The 21,588-nt window shown below is 40.6% G+C and overlaps 1 protein-coding gene across 1 annotated transcript in view; it reads left to right on the plus strand.

Moving 5' to 3' along the window:
* Positions 1–21,588, plus strand: part of LOC108785794 (E3 ubiquitin-protein ligase RNF213-like) — a 162,824-nt gene that overhangs the window by 139,286 nt on the left and 1,950 nt on the right. The window contains exons 55-63 of the mRNA XM_018554943.1: positions 5,815–6,072; positions 7,226–7,358; positions 9,064–9,147; positions 10,602–10,782; positions 11,523–11,724; positions 11,961–12,038; positions 13,649–13,846; positions 16,175–16,264; positions 16,719–16,891. Coding sequence (XP_018410445.1) covers positions 5,815–6,072; positions 7,226–7,358; positions 9,064–9,147; positions 10,602–10,782; positions 11,523–11,724; positions 11,961–12,038; positions 13,649–13,846; positions 16,175–16,264; positions 16,719–16,891 — 1,397 coding nt within the window. The remainder of the gene's footprint in view (positions 1–5,814; positions 6,073–7,225; positions 7,359–9,063; positions 9,148–10,601; positions 10,783–11,522; positions 11,725–11,960; positions 12,039–13,648; positions 13,847–16,174; positions 16,265–16,718; positions 16,892–21,588) is intronic.

A 21,588-nucleotide genomic window follows, 5' to 3' on the forward strand; every position in this document is an offset into this window, starting at 1 on the left:
TGAGGATACTACGGTTCCAGTTCTTATTCTAACATATCATAAGAACTTAACCTATCCAAAATGCGCAATTGCATACCATTTAAGAAGTTGCCCACGGCTCAGGAGCTTTCTTTGCCAGGGAGGTCTTCTGTTTATGTGGTATAGCTAAGGAGATCTATGTCTCGGACCAGGGTAATCAGTTTGTCTCTAGGTTCTGGTGAGTCTTTTGCACTCAGTTGAGAATTTGACTCTCCATCTCTATGGCCTATCATCCGCAGTCCAGTGGCACCGCTGAGAGATCCAACCCAGCCCTGGAGAAGTTCCTCGCTGATATGTCTCAGACCACCATGTCAATTGAGCTGATCTGCAACCCTGGGCAGAGTTTGCTAGGAACAGTATTATCAACTCGTCCTCCTAAATGTCCCCGTTCATAGCTAACTACGGGTTTCAGCCATCTGTTTTACTTGAATCTTTTACGCATCAAAACATTCCGTATTTGTAGGATCATCTTCAGGCGTTCCGTTCCTCTTGGGTGCAGATTCAGAATTCCTTTAATGCCTCTACGTAGCGCCAGAATCTCCAGGCAGATTGTAGTCGTCTACCAGCTCCCTCCTACCAGGTTAGGGAGAGTGTGTACTTGTTGCCCGTAACCTCGATCTCAAAGTGCCTACTCCAAAATTGGCACCCCATTTTATTGTGCCTTTCCGTATTCCCCGAAAGGTTAGCCTGCTTGTCTACATCCTTGACCTCCCTTCTAGCATGTGTATCTTCAATATTATCCATGTATTGCTCCTGAAGCTGCTGGTGTGTAATCGTTACACTACCACCCATCCTTGTCTTATTCCTGTTGGCAACCACGAGGAGTATGAAATATGTAGCATCCTTGACTCTAGTCAGTTGAGGGGACAAGTCTAGTACCTGGAAAGGCTATGGTCTGGAGGAGCATTCTTGCGTTCCTTCCTCCTGATGTTCACACCCCCACCCTCCCCTGGGCCTTCCATGATGCTTTCCCCATAATCCTTTTGTCCTCTGACTTCGGGGTGGGGGGGACATTGAGGGAAGGGGACTGTCAGGGTTTCTTACCCTTCCTTGTCCTGTTGAGCTGCAGTCTGTCTTCTGTTGTAGTTTGTCTGACACTGTTTGTTCTTCTTTGTCGCCCTCTTCTGACCAAACTCATAAAACATCAGCATTCTGCAACTAACAGCAAACTCATGACAACTTCCTGTCTCAGAGTGATGATGCAACTTCAGTTCAATATTTTACCATCAGCTTGTTCATTTAGCCTCCGCCGTTGCGTGTGCCAGATCTACCAAGTGCTCTGCTGTCGTTCCTGTTCTCCATGTATGACCCCAGCTCTGGCTGACTGATCTCTTGATTCATGACTCCAGCTTTTGTTTCTGTTCTTCCTGCTTTGGCTTCTGACCTCTGACTTGGCACCGACAATGTCCTGGACTTTCTCCAGCGTTTTTTGCCATTTTTGTTTATTGTTATTTTCATTAAACTTCTTTTATTTTTAACCTGCATTTTGCGTTTTTGTCTGGTTTCTTGGTTTCCTTACACCTTATTGCTATAGCTGCTAATAAAATTAGGCAATCCCATATTGTTATAATGCCTGGGAAGCTTAAAGGGAAAGGCAACAGTTTTTTACATGCAGCTAGTAGGTCAAAGCAGTGGTAGGCGAAACACAAAAGACGAGGCACTTCCTTTGCTTTCTAGCAGTGGGCGTGCTATACAACCAGAACATTTGGTGGAGTGGATGACCAAGGCTTCACCATCCTTCTCCCAGGTGCAATGTCTTCAGCAGCTTGAAATGCAGCCTCTTCTGGCTCCTCTTCAACATCTAATCCCGCCGTAGCCCCACAAACTGGCATGGAGGAGACGGCACAAGCTTCAATCACTTTCTGTAGGAGGATGCATACTAATTAATTTTATCAGATGCTGAGGAAGAGAGTGTATGTAGGATAAAGAGAGACAAAAGGCAGGAAGAATCCATTGTCAGTGATTCTCCTGCAGCCGCAGCTTACTGCCAAGTGGGCTTCAATAATGACTAGGGTAGAGATGATGAGATGGCAGATAGTAATTGGGTGCCTGAGAATGTACAGGCGGAGAATGAAGAAGAGGCACAGTATCAGCAAAGCAGGATGTCATTCAGGGGCAGCTCTACAGGTGCAGGTCACTGAAATCCTTATGTCCTCTACACCGTGAAGTCTCTTGTACATTTATTTATGGACTGAATGTCCCATTTCCATACTTATAACAGGATGTTTTTCTTTTACCTGTTATTTTCCACGAAGTGATTAGTTGGTACTAACCGGTTTTCCATCCATGTGTAGTGTCCACCGTCCGCAGAGTTAGCAGTCCATGATTTTTCGGATTAAGGAGTCATTATAACATCATAGCGGTGTGTTCCCCGGTGATTCAGGATGACCCAAACAGGCCCATATCCGTCTACGCGTTTTGCCCCTCCCCTTGGGGATTCGTCAGGACGTAGTCTTGGGGTAGACGTGTAGCCTTTTTAAAGGTGATTGAGCTACTTTCGTCTATTAACCCCCTCCGGTCTTACTGAGGCTTCTTATACTTGGTGAATGAATTGCATATATCTCCCTACTTACTATGTATAAAAATAAACTTTGATGCCTATAACAAAGAAAGTTCCAATCGTGAATATATTTCACCATTATGAACATTTTATCTTCGTGTATGTGTAAATGTTTTTTAAAGGAATTGAATGCTGTGGGAATAATTTTCAAAAACCTCACAGAAAAACTTGTAGATTGAATTCCACATTTAAACCATTCGGGGGTTAAGGTGTCCAGTTTGTACATCCACATTTTTTCTTTCTGTTTTAGGATTTTATCAAAATCCCCTCTCCTTGCTGGTAAATGTAGTTCATAGATCCCCTTTATTTTCAGGCCTTACGGGTTTCCTTTATGGTATTCACTGAAATGTTGGGCAATAGGGCTATCAACTTGTTTCATGTTTTTATTATGATAGTTTTTTATATCCCTTAGGTGTTCACCCATTCGTACTCGCAGTTGGTGTTTTGTTTTGCCAATATAATGTTTTCCACAAGGGCAAGTTAGCTGATAGATCACTCAGCTCGTAGTACAATTAACTAATTGTTTTATATTGTAGTATTTGTTTCCATCACTAGAACAGAAGGTTTTACTTTTTTCTACAAATGGGCAAATCTGGCATCTCCCACATGGGTACATGCCTACTGTTTTAGTCCTTTCCTCACCCAGCCATGTCTCCCTTGTAGTTGATATATATTCTGAGGAGACCAAATGGTCCCATAGGTTACGGGCTCTCCGGGCTACCAGTTGGGGATATAAGCCCACTATTTCCCCCAATTTCGGATTTAGATGTAATATGTGCCAGTGTGTTTTTAGGGTTTTCCTTAATACCTCCCATCGTGACCCGTAATGGGTTATCATACGGGTAGGACCTTCAAAATTCTTCCTTTCTTTGGTTTTCCCCTCCATATTTAGGATCTGCATTCTTGACCTTTCGTTTGCCTTAGTTTTACTTTTCCTCAATGTTCTGTGGGGATATCCCCTGGCCCTGAATATATTGTACATTTCACTAGATTCTTTTGTGAAATCTGATGCTAGGGAGCAATTACGTTTGACCCGTAGGAATTGGCCAGTGGGTATGCCCTGAATCAAAGATCTTGGGTGGTGGCTGGTGGCATGCAAGATGGTGTTTGCTGCCGTTTCCTTTCTGAAGGTACTAGTTATTAGTTCCTCGTTCTCCACTCGAATGAATAAATCCAAAAAGGGGATTTCGAACTGGCTCATCGTGTATGTCAGATGGTTGTTTTTGTTATTATTATTATTCAGCTCCCGCATGAAGCCTTCTAGGTCCTCCTGTGAGCCCTCCCAGATCATGATGACATCATCAATGTACCTGAGCCAGAGCTTCCTATGTCTCAGGTACAGATGATTGATAAATACTTCCTCGGTTTCCCAAAGGCCGAGATGAAGGCAGGCATAGGCTGGTTCCCATGGGGCTCCCATAGAGGTTCCCTTTATTTGTCTGTAATACTGGCCATTGAACTGAAAGAAGTTATTGTTGAGTGCGAATTCTAGGAGTTCTTCTAGAAATTCGTTCTGGGAAGCTGCTAGAGGGAAATGTTGCAGAAGGTAATAGCATACTGCCTAAAATCCACAGCGGTGGGGGATGGAGGTATATAGGGATTCTACGTCTATCCCAACCAACAAACATCCTGTTTTAATCTTAATTGTATCTAATTTCCGAAGTATATCCCCTGTATCTTTTATGTAGGATGGGAGTTTAGAGACCAAGTCTTTTAGGAGGGTGTCCAGATATTTTCCCAGGTTTTCTAATGGACCACCTACAGCCGACACTATGGGTCTGCCTGGGGGATTGGATTTATTTTTATGCACCTTTGGTATGATATAGAAGGTGGGGATATTATACTCCTTTACTTTTAGAAATTTATATTCCTTGGTTGATAGAAGACCCGCCTCCTTGGCTAGGTCTAACCTAAAATTAAATTCAGAAATCAAGTCTTGGAAGGGTGAGCTATCTAATTTCTCATATGTCTGTCCATCAGAGAGTAAACTTTTAACCTCTTGAACATGCATATCTTCTGATAGTAAAACTACATTGCCGCCCTTATCACTCATCTTAATGATTATACCCAGGGCTTCCTGTAGATCCCCTAATGCCCTTCTTTCTGATTTTGAGAGGTTGTCTTCCCCCTTCACAGACCAATTGGTCTGTTTGAGGTCCCTGTGTACCAGGTCCCTGAATTAGGAAGCCCCGGCTATAATAATTAAGATGAGTGATACAGGGTATATTTAATAATGTTTATCAGGTCTGTAACTAAACAAAGCATAAGAACAAAAAGAGAAAAGATTAGGTCGCATACACTCTCCTTTGTGCCAACCAAAAGAGTTATTCCAGACCAAGTATTGAAAAATTATATAAATTCATTTATTGAGACAAAAAAGTTTATGCACAGGTAATATTGCACCATAGACATGTGGTCCAGCAAGCATGGGCAGGGACATTACACCTCATTCACGGTCCACTATGTCTTTGATGGATGTCAGGAAGGATGCAGGATGGGGTATACCCCTGGAACTCGTAGTGCCGCCCATGTTGTGCTACTTGAAAAAAAAAAATATGTGTCACAGCAAAACCTACCTAAGAAACACTTTTTTTCAAGTTTAAATTAATCAGATAGAGGTCCTGCTGCTTTATTTGTAATAAACAAATTATTTGATGCCAGGACAATGTTCTATTAATATTATTATTATTATTGCACAAGATTTATATCAACAACAGCTTACACAGTACTTTACAAAATGGAGGGAGACAATGCAGTTACAATACAAATTCAATAGAGGAGGGTTAGGATGGCCCTGCTCATAAGAGCTTACAATCTATTAGGTGGAGCAAGTGATACAACAGGTAATAATTGTGTGGGGTGACAATTATAACTTGAATGCCATGACAATATAGCTTAAAGCCATCTCTGTAGCATGTAATTAAAAAAAATTGGTATTTTTGCCATGCTACCCTCATAGTCTCATAAAATGGCGGGCCATTTCCCCACTGAACGATATTTCATTACATTTTACATTGGTACATGTAGTCTGGGACAGTACCCAGCTCGCCATGCCCTTTGTATGACATGTGTATGTATCCCTATTAGCATTGTAAATGAAAATAATTTGTTTTCAGGATCACACCCTTATGATCCATGGCAGATAAATGGTTAAATGTTTCGCACTTGTTATGTAAAGTATCAAGTAGAAAACTTTATATGTTCCTGGATAACTAAATATTTTTTTCTGGTTTCAGAGCTTAGACAGGGACCTCATGACTGTGAACAATTACATCCGTCAGGATGAGAGAATTAGTTCCAATCCTGTAGTAAAGGTGGTGTATGGTGATCCTCTGATAAGTGGAGAGAAGATGGACTTGCCAAAGGACAGTAATGTGTATTGCTCAAAGATATGGAGCTGCAGAGAACGGATCACCATTGAATATATACTACATACTGTCCAGCAGCAGGATGGAAAAGACACCCTTCCTCTACTCTGGAAATTCCTGGAGAAAGTAAGTTCTTGGTTATTGTTTTGGTATGATGTCCTTGTAAGGATATACTTCCCTATTTACTATGGACTACAACATCTAGCATGCCATGTCTGTTCTTATTATTAACTGCTCACAAGTATTAGCGCCCCAATTTTTGGCAAACATATTTGCTCATAAGATATCATCAGACCTGATATCGTATAACAAGGTTCTATTGGCCAGTTCATTTTTATACAGGATTTATATAGCGCCAACAGTTTGCACAGCGCTTTACAATATAAGGAAGACATTACAATCACAATACAATTCAAGACAAGATGGTAAGGAGGCCCCTGTCTGTGAGAGTTCATCGGGTTTATCTCTTGTGGTTTTACTGAAGAGCTTACAGTGAACTGAGCAAGGTTTAGGCCTTTGATGAGGCAGAGCGATGGCTCTTTCTGCAGCATTACAACATGCCATTCTCTCCCTGAGTCAGTGCTAGAGCCCTCCACTCACCAAGGAGCTTGGGCATGGAGGGCTCTAACTCTGACTTAAAGGCAGAGTGTCAGACTGCAACAGAAAGGGCCATTGCTTACACACCAAGCAAAGTGGTCCAGCTCTGCTGCAAGATAGTGGAGGACATAATTTTAGCTATGGCTATGGGATGCTTTATAACCTAAATGAAAGGCAATATTCTGCTCTGTTAACATCATAATGCACCAGGAAGATTGGTATAGTTATTCTCTGGGGTTCATTTACACTTTAAGCATTGATATCTGTGTATACTGTGTTCGTGCTTGTTCACACCATGTACAGAACACCAGAACAGCTTTTTACGCACCTGAAATGTATCACAATGTATTCTTATGGTATTTTACCATTCCGGTGCAGGGAAAAAATTGCTGTTGTTCTGGTCTGGAACGCACCAAAATGCATGTAAAACACATAAAAACGGATGCAACCACACTGGACTTCACCTAAAAGTCAATTTTCAGCAAAAAAAACGCACTTGAACACGTACAAAATGCATCAAAACTGCACTGCGTTTGCAGGGCTGATCCAGAGCTGGTCCAGACATGGTGTGAACAAGCCCTTACCACCAATATTGCCAATAACCCCGTGGAATATTTTTGCTATTTAGAAATATTTCCACGTAACGAAGACTACTATTACATTACTTTATTTTGTTTTACAGGAAACAGAACTACAGATGGTGAAATTTTTGCCAGATATGTTGAAACTTCAGAAGGATTTGGTGAAGAAATTCCAGAATTACAAAGATATCAACTTTAAAACTATTGGAGATTTCTTGCAAAGCATAAAGTCTGGTACCTATCAAACATTTATGACCACATTAGCTATTACATCATGAACTGGGATAAATCCAACCTAACCTAAACTCTTCGGAATGGACTATTTATAACGTGTATTTTATACCTTGTTTACTAAACAAATATTCCTGAGAACACATCATAGGAAATTATTGGTAGTCAACTAATGGGTATAAAATGGCGGCTGTAAAAAGAACATTTATCATGCCTAAATATCTAAACCCAACCACTAAAATCTCAAAATCTCATCTCTCATTTATATATCTGATTTTTTATTTTTTTTTTACTATTCAGCTTCTATTTACAGGATACTTGGTTATTCTGCAATGCATGTCCTTGTTCAGGTACTTCCTGTTATAGGGTAACAGCTGTCTCCCAACTGTGTCCCTGTATTGTCACATGCACCCTGATGGATACTGCAAGCAACCTTGCCAACACACATTGCACAGACCTAGTCCTCTTTGTCACTATCAGAATGCTTCACCACAGCAATGAGATGAAGCTACCACTGGAGCACGTGAAAGTAGACAGGAAGTGGCTAAACAGGCTGCAGGAGATTAGCAAAGGATTACAAAAAACTGTATTTCATGAAAAAACATGTTAATTGTATATAACACAGTGCTTAAATGTCATCTAGTTAGGGTTTAGATCTTCAATATAAAGTAGTGCAGCAATGCAATCCAATTATACCCTCTTAATTTATTAGGAACATACAGAAAGTGCCTTCTCCTTGTGAAATATAGTTAAGTAATGTTTCAAAAACAAGTAAACAATATATATACTCACAAAGCTTAGATGTGTGCAGCACATATACTCCACATATAAACATTCATGGATACGCTAGATGCATCCCTCATAATACAAAGTTGCCACTGCCCAATACAACAGATGCTGCCGGCTAGACCAGCCAGCACAACACATCTCAGGCAGCTATGGCTGACGTTTTTCTGGGGCACGTCCCCTTTCTTTAGAGCCTTTTTTACTGTTTCTATGTGGATTATTTGTGCTGTATATTTCTGAGCTTTGTGAGTATATATATATATATATATATTGTTTACATGTTTTTAACAATTATAAAACTATATTTATTGAAGAGAAAGTGCTTTTCTGTATGTTCCTTTTACATGTTGTGAAGGTCTCCCCTGTAAGTTTGAGAAGTTGCGTCCTCGGGGGAGGACGTTTTTTTAGTGGATGGATTGGGAGATACAGTGCATCGGTGCCAGCATTGAATTCTTATGTTTCCTCTTAATTTATTATTGTAATGCAGTCAGGATACATCAACTGTGATAAATATGCCTATTTGTTATACACTAAGTGCTGCAGCAAGGACTAAAAAAGCCTTTTCTGGCAGCACTAAGAGTCGGACAACTGCTCTCTCACACAAACAGCAGCCCAGCTCTCCAGTGTGCCCCCCCTAAATACTGCTCGCATCAAGACCACTGCTCAGAGAGTGAGAGTAATGTTGATTAGAGCAGTGTTCACTGGGAGGTGCCATACCACAGAAGAGCTTATGTATGAGAGCCGAGGCCTGACTCTCCTATGTGCTTGCAGTGAAGAGTTGTTAACCTATAACACAAAGTAAAACGAGACATATTCTGTATATGCAGCCTGACCGTATTACAGATAGTAGAAGTTGATATAAATCAATGTTTATAGTGTTTATTATGGTTATACTGCTACATTTGTCCTATTCATTTTACAGGTGGAGCTCAATGTATGTTTGAGCAGCCTATACAAAAATTCATACGTGCTTGGAATCATCTGCGGCTTTTCCTGCAGACAAATGGTGAGTAACAACTTTCTCTGCTTTGGCCAGTTCTTTAAAATACAGCTCCTGAAGTCATATGATCATGTGAATGCTGCTTATTAAGAACAATTGAAAGGTACTTGGAAGTAGCTTTAGATGATAGCTAGAGTATTGTGAATGAAAATGATCACATGATGATGACGGCTTTGCAAATTTTGTGTAGTTTCTATGTATGCTGTTTTGTATTTGTGGGTCAGCCCTGTTGGGATATGTTAGACCCCCTTAGTGAAAGTGAGCTAGGAAATTTGGAGTAGTCAAGGTTTTCCTAAGGTTATTGTTGGGGTTAACCAGAGCTGAGTGTCAAAACTGGTGTGGAGCGAAGATGTAGATGAAAACACAGCAAGTCCAGGAGTCAAACAAGCCAGGAGACAGAACCAAAAATAAAGTAACTTGGCAATTACAGGGTACCGAGGTACAGTCTGAGGATAGAGCCAACAGGAGCAACAACAACAGATGACAGGAGGAACATCTGCAGGAAAATAGACAGACACGGAGAGACTAAGCGGAGGGGCTACATGACTGGGGGGAGGAATAGTCCCGGGAGAAAGGGTTAAAAAATAAAATGGGAATAGCTGCTCTTACCTGATTGGACGTGGGAGTCAGGTGTCCGGGAGGAGCCGCATGGGAAGGGACTGCGAGGGCTGAGGGACGTCCTCTTTCTGGAAATCGACGAAGGAAGCAGCTTGGCGAGTTAGGGGGTCTTTGGGGGGTCTACAAAATCGGAGTTCATTACAAAAATGTGGGGGGCCCTCAGCTGGTATGGGTGCTTCCCCCTGTTGGTGTCCGGATTTGTAAAGGGCGGGGGCCTGGCCCCTTGGGAACCTGGAAGTAGTAAGTGTCCTCGAGCTGGTTGTGGTGCGGCTGGGGACATGGGTGGAGTGTTATGAGAGGCCTGTTTTGGGCTGGCGGGCACCCAAAGACCCCTTCTCAGGTCAACCCTTGTTAAAGTATTATTTTGTATATTTGGTTTATTACTTTGGTTATTGTTAAAATGGTTAAAATGGTTTGTTTAATAAAAGGGCTGCTGTGGCCGTTAAAATCCATGTCGCGCAGTCCGTGTGTTTATTGGGGTTTTTAACGGAGGGACAGAAAATGGACGAATCCATCAGTCAAGAATCCTAAACAGAGTAAACCGATGTGACCACCCAAATGCTTAATGGTCAACCACACTAGTTTTAGTGGTTGATATTATTAGGTTAGATCTACCAAAGTGTGCCTGGAATAGGAGTCTGCTTGAAAGTCCAAAAAATTTATTTTTATTAATTAGACAGTCCCCGGCAATAATCTTCTGCTACCTGATACCTCTAATGTTAGCTTATCAACTGAAAAAGACTTGACAAGTGCACATTAACCAGTGAGCAGTACAAGACATGAACTGTCCCTGTGCCTATTAAGCCTTTAACTTCAGTTATTTTATTTTTCTGGAAATGTAGGTGAAATAAAGCTCCCAGAAGGCATGTGTGATGAGATTCTTACCATGGAAAGCGAATTCGAGTTTCTTCTTCCTCGTCGGCAGGGACTGGGCCTGGGTGCTACAGCACTCACCAGCTACCTCATAGCACTGCACAACAGTTTTATATATGCACTGGCAAAATACACCAACATTGAACCTAAGTATGTTCTTATTTTTTCCGCATCTATTTTTAAAAATAGATGATATATTGAACTGGAATTAATTCAGTGTGCACCTGTATACATAACAATAACCGAGGAAATAATACATTTCAGGGAATTATTAGACTGAATTAACACAAGTAAGAATGCTGGTCTGTGCTGCCTCCATTGTCTCACCCATTTAGGAGTCTGTTGCCCCTGGCCTCCATGTAGTTCCTCACTAAGCACAGTATAAGCATATTGGTTAGTGAGAACTTTGAGGCCAAGCACTTTGCGTATAGAAATCATGGAAAAGTCCATTCTGTATATGAAGGCAATGTTTGCCGGCTGACTGGGGACACTTATACAAAAGGTTCTGTCACTATAAACCTGACAGGAGGTGTTGGGTAGTTTAGCATTATGCTAGAGGCTAGTTCTTTTATATGTAGTTCACATGGTTAGTTTTGCTTTATATTGTACTATTTTTAACACCAAATGAAAAACAGAAGGATGGGACTCAGCTTTAGATAAGATCCCTGAAGTCAGTTGTAAGATTTTTGATAAAATAATAATTTACATAGCTAATTAAAACCAATCATTACAATGATGATTTTTAGTTGACAGACACACAAAATACATGCAATAGTTGATAGAACATTTTTTTTTACAATACATACCTACATAATGATATGCTGCTTTCTAGTGTTTGCTATCAAATCTTTATTATAGTTGTAATTTATACTTTATTTCATTTTCTTTAGTTACTCTATTAAAGCTTCTGAAGTAATGGATCTACATGTGATCAGTTATGAGCTGGAAAAGGATCTAGTGCCTATAATCTTATCCAACTGCCAGTATAGTTTAGAGAGCGGTAAAGAGACTTTACAGGAATTTGACTTTCCAAAGATCCAGAATCAACTCACCACCCGCCTTCTCCAAGGGAAGCCTCTCATCACCATGGTTGTAAGTACCATATTATTAGAAATGTGTGCTGTGGCTGAATCAAGTTTGTTTTAATTAAAGTTTATTTTGCCATTAAGCAGAATGCAAATATAATTGCACATCCTGCACTCGGTATGCAGAATATCATTTAACAATTATTTTATTTATTGTAAAATGAGCAGTACATTGTACTTTGATCTGTGAGCAAATAGCTGTATTACTTTCTGTATAACTAAACAGATATTTGTACATTTTAGGGATTGCCAACTCTCACCCTTTCCCATGACAGAAACTATGAGCACCTGTTTACAGATCTAAAGAAAAGACTTCCTCAGGTACGAGATTTCAAATAAGTGTTTTATACTATGCATTAAAGAGGAATCACAGTTTTTTTTTTCTAATGCATTCTTCCTTGAAACCCCTGTCTGTGTAAAAGAGCATCTAAAATAAATACTTTTTTTGTTTTGTATGGATTGGGAAAATGTTGAAAGCCGTCAGGTTTATACGGCTGTCTGTCTGAGTATCGCTGCAGAGGGTCATCCTCTCTGTTTGTGCTGGTGACCATTGCCTCCACAACAGAAAGTCATGGGACATCCAGAATGTTACATTTGTCACCTTAATTTGGAATAGAGGGGAAATCTTTGAATGGGGATATCTGCTCTGGTAGAAACTGCCAAAAAGGGAATTTCCTCTCCCTTATTGCTGTGTCTTCACCACAGGAAGAAAGGAACTAGAGGCAAATATTCCAAATGGGACACAGGCAGGAAAACAGGTTTTAAAGTACATGCAAGACAGGTCTGGACAAATATCACCCAGAACTAGGAGCCAAGATCACGGCTGCTGCTGAAGCCATGATCTTGGTATCAAATTTTTTTCAGCAGGTGATGCTTCTTCAGTACAAGTGGCTGTAAAGCAACCAGATCACTTATAGCAGCCTGCATACGTGGTTCATTCTCCCCCTTTCTGGGTAGCCCGGGATCATGGCAATTAGGGTCAGGAGGACAAAAGGAGCAGACCAAAGGAATGTCAGTTACCAATCTGCTCAGTGATTAATTAAGTACTGTGGTCTCAGTGATTCTTGCTTCAGAGCTGTCACAAGCCCGGCTGAAGATCAGAGCTGGATAATCTGTGGCCACCAGGTAACCATGGCGAGTGCAAAAACCACTTTGTTGACCGGGATGTGACACACAGAGCCCTCCAGGCCCGAACAGAAAGTGGTTGAGAAGTAGTGAAGGGACCAGACTTATATCAAGTCAGAGGGGGCAGGCATCCACTGTCATCTCCACATGACAGTGGATGAGGGTGGCTGGATGGCCTTACAGTGTTATCTCTCTTTAATTATTATATTATTATTATTATTATACAAGATTTGTATAGTGCCAACAGTTTGCCCAGTGCTTTACAATATAAGGAAGACATTACAGTTGCCATACAGTGCAAGATAGCAGAACCCTGCACCATGAGAGCTTACAATCTAAATAGGAGGGGCAAAATCAATGAGTGTTACAGGCAATATCATGTCTGCCTGCCTTGTTTTACCAAAGGAGTGCTGGCATCCACCATGCATGGCTGATGTGTGGCAATAGTCTACCCCTGTATAGCCACCTTTTTTCCACCATACTGTGCTATACAGCACATTATATTGTATATTTTATGAACATTCACATCAGGAGACCAGTATCACACAGGATGAATGGGAAGTTCTCAGTTTCCTCAATACCTTTTGGCACGGTAGTGATAATAATAATTAGTAATAAATAGGTATGATGTGGCTGTTTGCACAGTGCTGGTACCCCATCTGACTGAGTAGATGTCCCTGTCAAGGATAAGATGGATTGTCCAATAGTTGAATAGTTTTTTCCAATGCTCTCTGGTACAATTTTACTTTGTGAAAATCAATTAAAACATTAATGGATATGATTTTACGTTCTTCTTTTTTTTTTAGGACTCTTTATCAAACTCAGCAATAGATGTTATAAGCAAAGACCTGAATGCATTCAGTGATGTCTGTGAAGCCTTAAATATTGTGGATATCTCAATGGGATTTCTGGCAACGTCAGGAGGAGATCCAGAACTTTCCTTAACAAGATATGTAGAAGATGTCCTACAGATGAAGGAACAGAGCAGCACACATGTTCTTGAGGTAGATTTTGTGAAGTCACACTTCTCCTTTTTATGCCACTGACCAAAACAATTGTCAGTATTTCATTGTTGTCATGGTACCTGTTGGAAAGATTTCCCTCTCACTAGTGACAGGCGATCATTCAGACAAGACGTGAGGGGTAGTCTACTAAGTGGCACAACAGACTGTGATAGAAACTTACCAAAGGATTGGAATGTTAAAGGTCAAATGTGTTTCTGTATGGTGCAATCGCCATACAGGATTAACTGGGATTATGGAATCATAAATCTCTGCAACTGCTTTCCCAATTATGTATTATCCAATTTCCATTAGAAGTGCCCATAAAAATAAATAAAAGTGCTCCAATGGTGCATATTGCCTGTTACATAAAATTAAAAAAACATAAAAATTACTATTGCAAACATAAAAGCAAAACTGCACTGTTCCGCCACTGCTCAGATACATGCTAGTGACATGTTGACATCAGTGTCCGAAGCGCTGTGCTAGGCATTTAGTTCTAAACAGATGTCCGTGGGGCAATGGGCATTGACTTACACTGACATCATTGAGATGCAAAAGAGGAAACATAATTTACAAAGATACAACTGATGAACATGTATTTATTTCAAAAATGGAAACCAGGTGGATATGTGAATTGTGTAATTATGCCCCAAATATATTGTTATATTAACAGATATTTATTCCTTTTATTGTTACCTTCTAATGGGGAATTTAGTCTCCTCTGATTGGATTGATAGGGAATGATGATCAGTATGTATATATTCTATATATAGGGGTTTATTACAGATGTATGTAAATATAGAATATTGGAGAATATTGATGCTTTTATTGTTAATAATGTTCTGTCGGATATCTATGTTGATGATTGTAGGAAAATACCTGAAGAGTGTGATCTCCTTTGGGAGGTATTTGATTCATACATCCTTCCTGTTATTGCTCCCATCCCCTCTTTTACATTTTAATTATGTCAATGTAAGCGAGTGCATGTAGCCCCTAAGAACATCCGTATGGGATTAAACAGATCGGGTGGAACTTTGGACACTGACATCATCATGCTACTAGCTAGTATCCGAGCAGCGGTGTTGTTTGTGCAGCAACAGTGCAGTTTTGCTTCTATCTTTGCAATAGTAGATTTTATGGTTTTTTATATGAAATAAGTTTTATTATAACATGTTTTTATTATGAATTAAGAACAAAAGAATACAAATGACACAGCAGCCTTGTGTCACAAACATATTCACATAAAGATACGGATCTAAGTTATTGCTGTTCTAGGACGGGAAATGCGGGATGAAGGGAGCAAAGAAACAGCATGTTGAGCCCGGTCATTAAAGGGATATGAGCATATGTAGGGTTAACTTCCAACTCTTTGGGGGACAGCATCCCCCAGTGGAAACCTAACCCCAAAACAGGATGGGTGAGGCAGTTCCCCAACAGCTATGGATATGAAGCAAGAGAGGAAGCAACCAGTCCCTCTCCTGGTGCTGGTCTGGGATGTGAAGGCATGGATGATATGGGCTGCCGGGGACCTGTGGGTTATCCAAGGAGATTAGAGGGGGAGATAGAAATATGGGTTAGACTTAAGAATGCATGGGCAAGATAAATAGGAAGGTGTAAGGGAAGGGTAATCTGGGCAGAAGGGGTTGTGGGGTGGAGGAGTGGGCCAGGGAGCATGCAGGAAAGCATGTGGGTTCCTCCTCATTGTGATCCTGGAGAGCCCCATCGCATAGATCCACCTCAGTCCACCCCAAACCCAGCATCCTTATTCTGAGTACTCCCACCCCAGGATGGAATTTTTCCATTGTGTCAAGTATGAAGCGGTGGGACAGTCGAAGTGTGGAACTCAACTGTTGCCTAAAGCTTTGGCACTTTACTTCGATTTCATTCACAATGCGTATTTGATCTCTAAAACATTGCGGCCTTACTCTCTGGTAAGTTGCTACTTTTGTACTGTGGTGGAGGTCATGCTTCAATAATTCAAATCATAAAGGTGAAGCCTCACTTCAAGTGCTGAAAACTTATTCTTTGGACTTTTTTCTTGTATTGTTGTATAATTTACTTATGTAGTCGTGGATTTATTTTGATTTTATTGATAGAAGTTAGACAGAGGTTCTATTTTTTGTTCAACATAATCAAAACTGAAAAATAAAGTTTGTTTTATCACTAAGATACAATAAATCGGTTAGACGATTGAACTCAGCACTGAAATACTACTTTTAGAAGGACCAAACCTTTAAGAATGGAATCATTTGTATATTTGAGATGCACTTAAATCTCCAATAAATACATGTAATGTAATAAATATGTCATTTGTTTTACTTTTTGTAGGCGCTGAAACGCTGTCCCTTAAAAAACACAATCTCTCTTTGGCAGCTTCTCACTGCACTGAAGTCACAACATCTTATACATCTAAAGAGGGTGAGATTTTCACATTTAAAAGGGTTTAAAGAAATATCCCAAACATTTTTTCCCAATAAAATTGGATCAAGAAAACATCTGGTCATAACAGTGTAAAAATCCTGACTCCCTATAGAGAAGTTTGTCTCAGGCTTGTGATTTAACATGATTGGTGGATGGAAAATGTGATCATCTGTAATTTAAAATTGCTAAAGGTAACTGTAGAAATACGATTATCATCACCATATACTGACGACATCCACGAAATCAGACTACAGGTCAGGGTGGCTGGGGGTTCCCATGAATACAGCTAATCTCCTGGGAGCTGGTGATGGGAAGAAACAAAAGCTATTGGTGGATATTTTGAAGTCACACTCATGATGCAGGTCACAAATATTCATTCTTTTAGGGAAATTAACATGTATGTATAAAGAGATCAAATGTATTTCTGACCAAGTCTATTATGATGTTTCAGGATCCATTTGCCAGTGTGGACAAAGCTTACAAACATAAACTAGACAAGGAGAGGCAGCACGCACTCAATGTGTTCTTGGAGCAGAATGGCACAAACCGCTTCCTTCTGGAGCTGCATGAGATGATCATGCTGAAATTAGGAAAGCCACAAAATTATTTCAAACCTTCATGGATGTAAGTGATACTTGGTCCTTGCCGGGATGGGTTTTTTTCTCCTACAGCTGAACTATGGGCACAAACATTTTAATCTAAATGTAATCCGCAACAAACTCAAAGGATATAAATCGACTTTATGTGCACCAAATGCCTTTTTAAACCCTGTTATTACCTAGTAAAAATAGTGTTGACGTCATCACTGTGCTGCACATAGCCTATGCAGAGAGCAGAGCTGTGGATAGGACCCATTGGGTCCTCCCACTATAGGCTACCTGCAGAAAACTACAATAGATTGGGGGGATACAAGATCATCTACATGTAACCCTCTACATGGAAAGGACCGCACTGACTGGTCTTTATTACACATTGCAAGATTGTGAATTGAAGCACCACACTCCGTTTAATAGTCCAGATCCATCTTTATTTAAAGTAGCATTGAGCGGACATTATAGAAATATTCAACGCATTTTGGGAGCTCATGCAAATACCCCCTTCATCAGGGCTAGGAGAGAACAAAAAGCAATTATCTGCTTCAGGATCATGTGATAATATAACAGTGATGTCACTGATGTATCAAATTATAAGAATTGCACTAAAATTGCATCTTTTCCAATACTGAAATGATTGTTTTCAACAATTGTGGAAGGTAAACCTCATAAGTAAAGGTGAATTCTTAGAGTTTCTTAATCTATAATAAAAATAAATAAACTATAATTACTTCACGCCAAAAACACCTACTTAAAGGAGAACTATGAGGTGAGTTATTTCCACTCATCCTCATAGTTAGAGCCGACGTGTGACATTGAAACGGTCACACGTCGGCTCCATAGTTCGGGAAGTCAGTGAACACATACCGTTGCTCACTTCCCGATCATCTCCCTGCAGAGAGCAGTGACTGTCAGTCACTGCTCCCCACAGGGATTCCCTCGCTCCGATCCTCCAGCGCAGACTGGAGGAACGGACGGGGAGGTGACGGGCACAGCTGGCTCTGCCTCTAGATAGGCAGAGCCAGTTGTCACTCAGCCAGTGAGGTGGATCTCAACAGTATTGTCGGGATCCATCCCAGCTGCAGCGATCTCAGTATATAGCGGGCGATAGCTCACTATATACTGAGCTTTGGGTCACGGGAGGACAGTCGTATATATGTATATTAGGGTTGCACAGATACCGAGTACAGTACTCGGTACAAGTACGAGTACATGTACCGATACATCTGACCTCCAAGACTACACTAGAGAAAAATTCAACAATTAGGAGAGCAAACAGTCAAATATAAAGTGTGACAACCAGTGTCAATTACATATAAAGTGCAAACAAATTCAAATAAACATTGTGACACAATTATTTGAATTTGTTTGCATTCTATTTATCTAATTGACACTGGTTGTCACACTTTTATTTGACTCTATTTGCATATTGATATATGTGTTTCTTAACACATTGGATAGAAATATATTTTTTTGGATATATTCTGATATTTAGAGCTACATGTAATTATATATTAGTTATTAGAGGGGCATATTTTATTATATATGTATTATTAGTTCTGTTTGTGTACTGGAATAGTGCTTGCAGCTTAAAAGAGAACTATGGGGTAACCTTTTTAAATATATTGGATAATAAATAATATTAAAAATCAATCCCAGTTAAAAAGTCTATCAAAATAATATCATTTTCACATAAGGAAAAAAAACAACTCAACGCTGCAAATTTTAGGTAATGAGTCAGTAGAGGCAACAAAAGGACATGAAAACAAAACATAAAATGGAGGACTGTATCTCATGGGGAAGTAGCATAAACCTAAAATGGTTTCCTTACCTAAGGAAACAAATTAACAAAAATGGATAAGCGCACTACTGCTGGGTGGAAACAATGTGGAAATGAACTACAGGATGTAGTCAACAGTGTGCAAGCTCCTTAAAGCAGGGAGAGGAACCCTGTAGCTAAAACGCACACATGAAAAGAGCGCTACTACTGGGAGGGTGATATTAACTCACGTTTAGATGTCAGCGGTGTGGGTCTGAAAACCTCAGAAGAGCTCGTCTGACGTCCATATAACATGTGGCTTGACTGAGAGGAGTGGTATTACGATACGCTCGTGGCGTGAAAACCTAAGTGGCAGTGAGAGCGATGTCTGCCGGCTGCACGTGCTCAGCTGGCCAGGCTGAGCCGTGACGGCAGAAAAAAAGAGTGTTGGTGCCGAACGGCTATGAGCACAGAGTGGTCGTTCAATGCTGCACGTAGGCAACTCTAGTGACAGGAAGTCACAATAGGGTAAAGTAAGGTGGAACTGGGGAGCAATGTGGATGGGTGAGATCTCTCCAACTGGCTACGCGTTTCGAGGCGCAGCCTTTGTCAAGTTAGAAACGGGTTTTGTTCCTACCTGGAGATCCGACTGATTATAATCACCCTCCTTGTATTTGCACAACTGCTTATGTGGTCCGATCCGTGACCATATTGATTCATACAAAGAAAAAGGATTAACTCGTCACAGAATAACGGGTTAGCAGTGGTCAATTCAGGGATCCGGACAAGCCAGTTAGTTGCATGAAAAAAATAATTTTATTGAAAAAGACATATAAGATAACACATTTGACTAACTATCCCACCATAAAAACTTTAAAAAATACAGACAATCATAAATTTGATGTGGATCGATCCTCATTTGTATTCAACATTAATTTCACCGTAAGGGGTAAATAACCGATGCAATTTCAGCGTCGCTACTTATCCCTTCGTGGAATAGCCCATACATATACCGACTTGCATAGGCTGTATGGACTAAAAACGTATCCCAGGGATAGGGCAATCAAAAGGAAAGATTTTCTTATAATTTCATTTTGTGAATGGAAAGAAAGGATCAAAGCAGATCTGAGATGGTAACCTTGGCTTCATCCGCTTATAATGAAATTATATAATGTACTCAAACGGTGGTACTTGTTGATTAGGTTAATCCTATGTAGCCATCTTCTAGTTTGATGGAATATATTTTCGGTTTGCTTTCAATTCTTTTCCCTCTATCAATTTGTTTTTCTTTAAAGATTCCTTTGATTAGATGTTTAGCTGTGAGGTTAAGTCTTCCTTGATTTGGTATTGGCTTGAATCTAGCCGTGTGTGCAATTAACCCCTTCCTCCTCCTTAGCCTTGGAATATCGTAGTGGGAACGCCGAAGTATAATCGAATTATCGAGTGTAGAGGGTGTAAGATTTCACTTCAGAGTGGTATTCAGACACCGTCCTTAACGGACATAAATAAAGGATTTTTTGTCACTCACGTTTACTGAAGTTTTCTTATAGTCCGGGCGATTTGAAGATTTTTTCCTTCCTGTGGGGTCCAGTAGTCCATTTACATGTGTAGATGCCTTGTTATTTCCTCCAGGGGATGATTGTTGCTATCTAATCCCAGATAGTAGATTTGAGGGATATTTCCACTTAATGGATCTTTGGATCGTCTCCTAGATGTTCTAGGTATAGTCTGTCCGTCGCTGAGAACCCCGATTGAAAATATAGCAGAGTTCCCTGGCATCAGGATCGTACATCCACTTGTGGCATGATAGTTATGTGTCTGGTCGCTGTCTGTCTGTCGACGCGTTTCGCCCCTCCTACAATGCGGGGCTTCGTCAGAACGTGCCTTTGTCAAGCCTGGGTAAAAGGTACAGTGAGAATAGCAGGAAACCCTTAGACATTTAAAACTGACAGCTGGGAGGAGTAATCGGCTGTCAGGTTACATGATAGGTGGAAGGATAACTAAGGGGCGAGTCAAGTCTACAAACACACCCATAAGCTGTATTAACCAGGAGAATGCTGACCATGGTCGCAGATCAGGGAATTGAAGGTGAACAGACAAACCACAAAATCACAAAAACAGTCCTAACCTGTCACACTAAGCACACATCATCCTGGCCAGCTGGGCACGTGCAGCTGGCGGACATCGCTCTCACTGCCACTTAGGTTTTCACGCCACAAGCGTATCGTAATACCACTCCTCTCAGTCAAGCCACATGTTACCATCTGTAACACGAGAAAGGGAGTGAGAGGTACACACTAGGTAAGAACAAAACTAACCAAAGAAATCTGGGCTCACTTTGTCAAGTGTGTGAGAATGCATAGAGCTCATCAGCAGCTGGTATGGCAACAATGAGTGATGCTGATGAGCTGTGTTTAAGAGACTGAAAATTTAAACAGAACTCGTCAGCTGTCAAACCAGCTGCTACCAAGCTCTATGCATTCTTAGACACTGGACAAAGTAAGTCCAGATTTCTGTGGTTCCATTTGTTATCTTACCTAGCTTTTACCCCTCTCATTCCCTTTCTCCTGAAGTGGTACTGTGATAGTCCCAGTGAACCCAATGAACAGGGTATTTGTATGTGACCTCGAAATGCATTGGCTATTTCTAACTCTCCCAACAACCCTACTTTGAATAAAGATGTATCAGGACTATTAAACGGAGTGTGGGGCTTCCAAGGAGACATTGGAGGTCTTTTGGCATGTAAAAGCTGCCTCTCTGATAGTCAGATCAACTATTCCAATTGTTTCACATAATATTAGGCCAACCACACCAATAGGCTAACTTTGCGTGTCCAGTGCTTTCTTTCCAATTCTGGTCTTTGTAACAGGAAGCTCCTGCACAGTGGCAACATTTCACATTGGATTCATGCACAGATCTGAAAGAATATACAATGTACATCAAGATTTAGGTTTAAGTAAGAATATATA

This window comes from Nanorana parkeri, unplaced genomic scaffold, assembly GCF_000935625.1.
Source record: "Nanorana parkeri isolate BGI_ZX_2015 unplaced genomic scaffold, ASM93562v1 scaffold179, whole genome shotgun sequence".
Classification (NCBI taxonomy): domain Eukaryota; kingdom Metazoa; phylum Chordata; class Amphibia; order Anura; family Dicroglossidae; genus Nanorana; species Nanorana parkeri.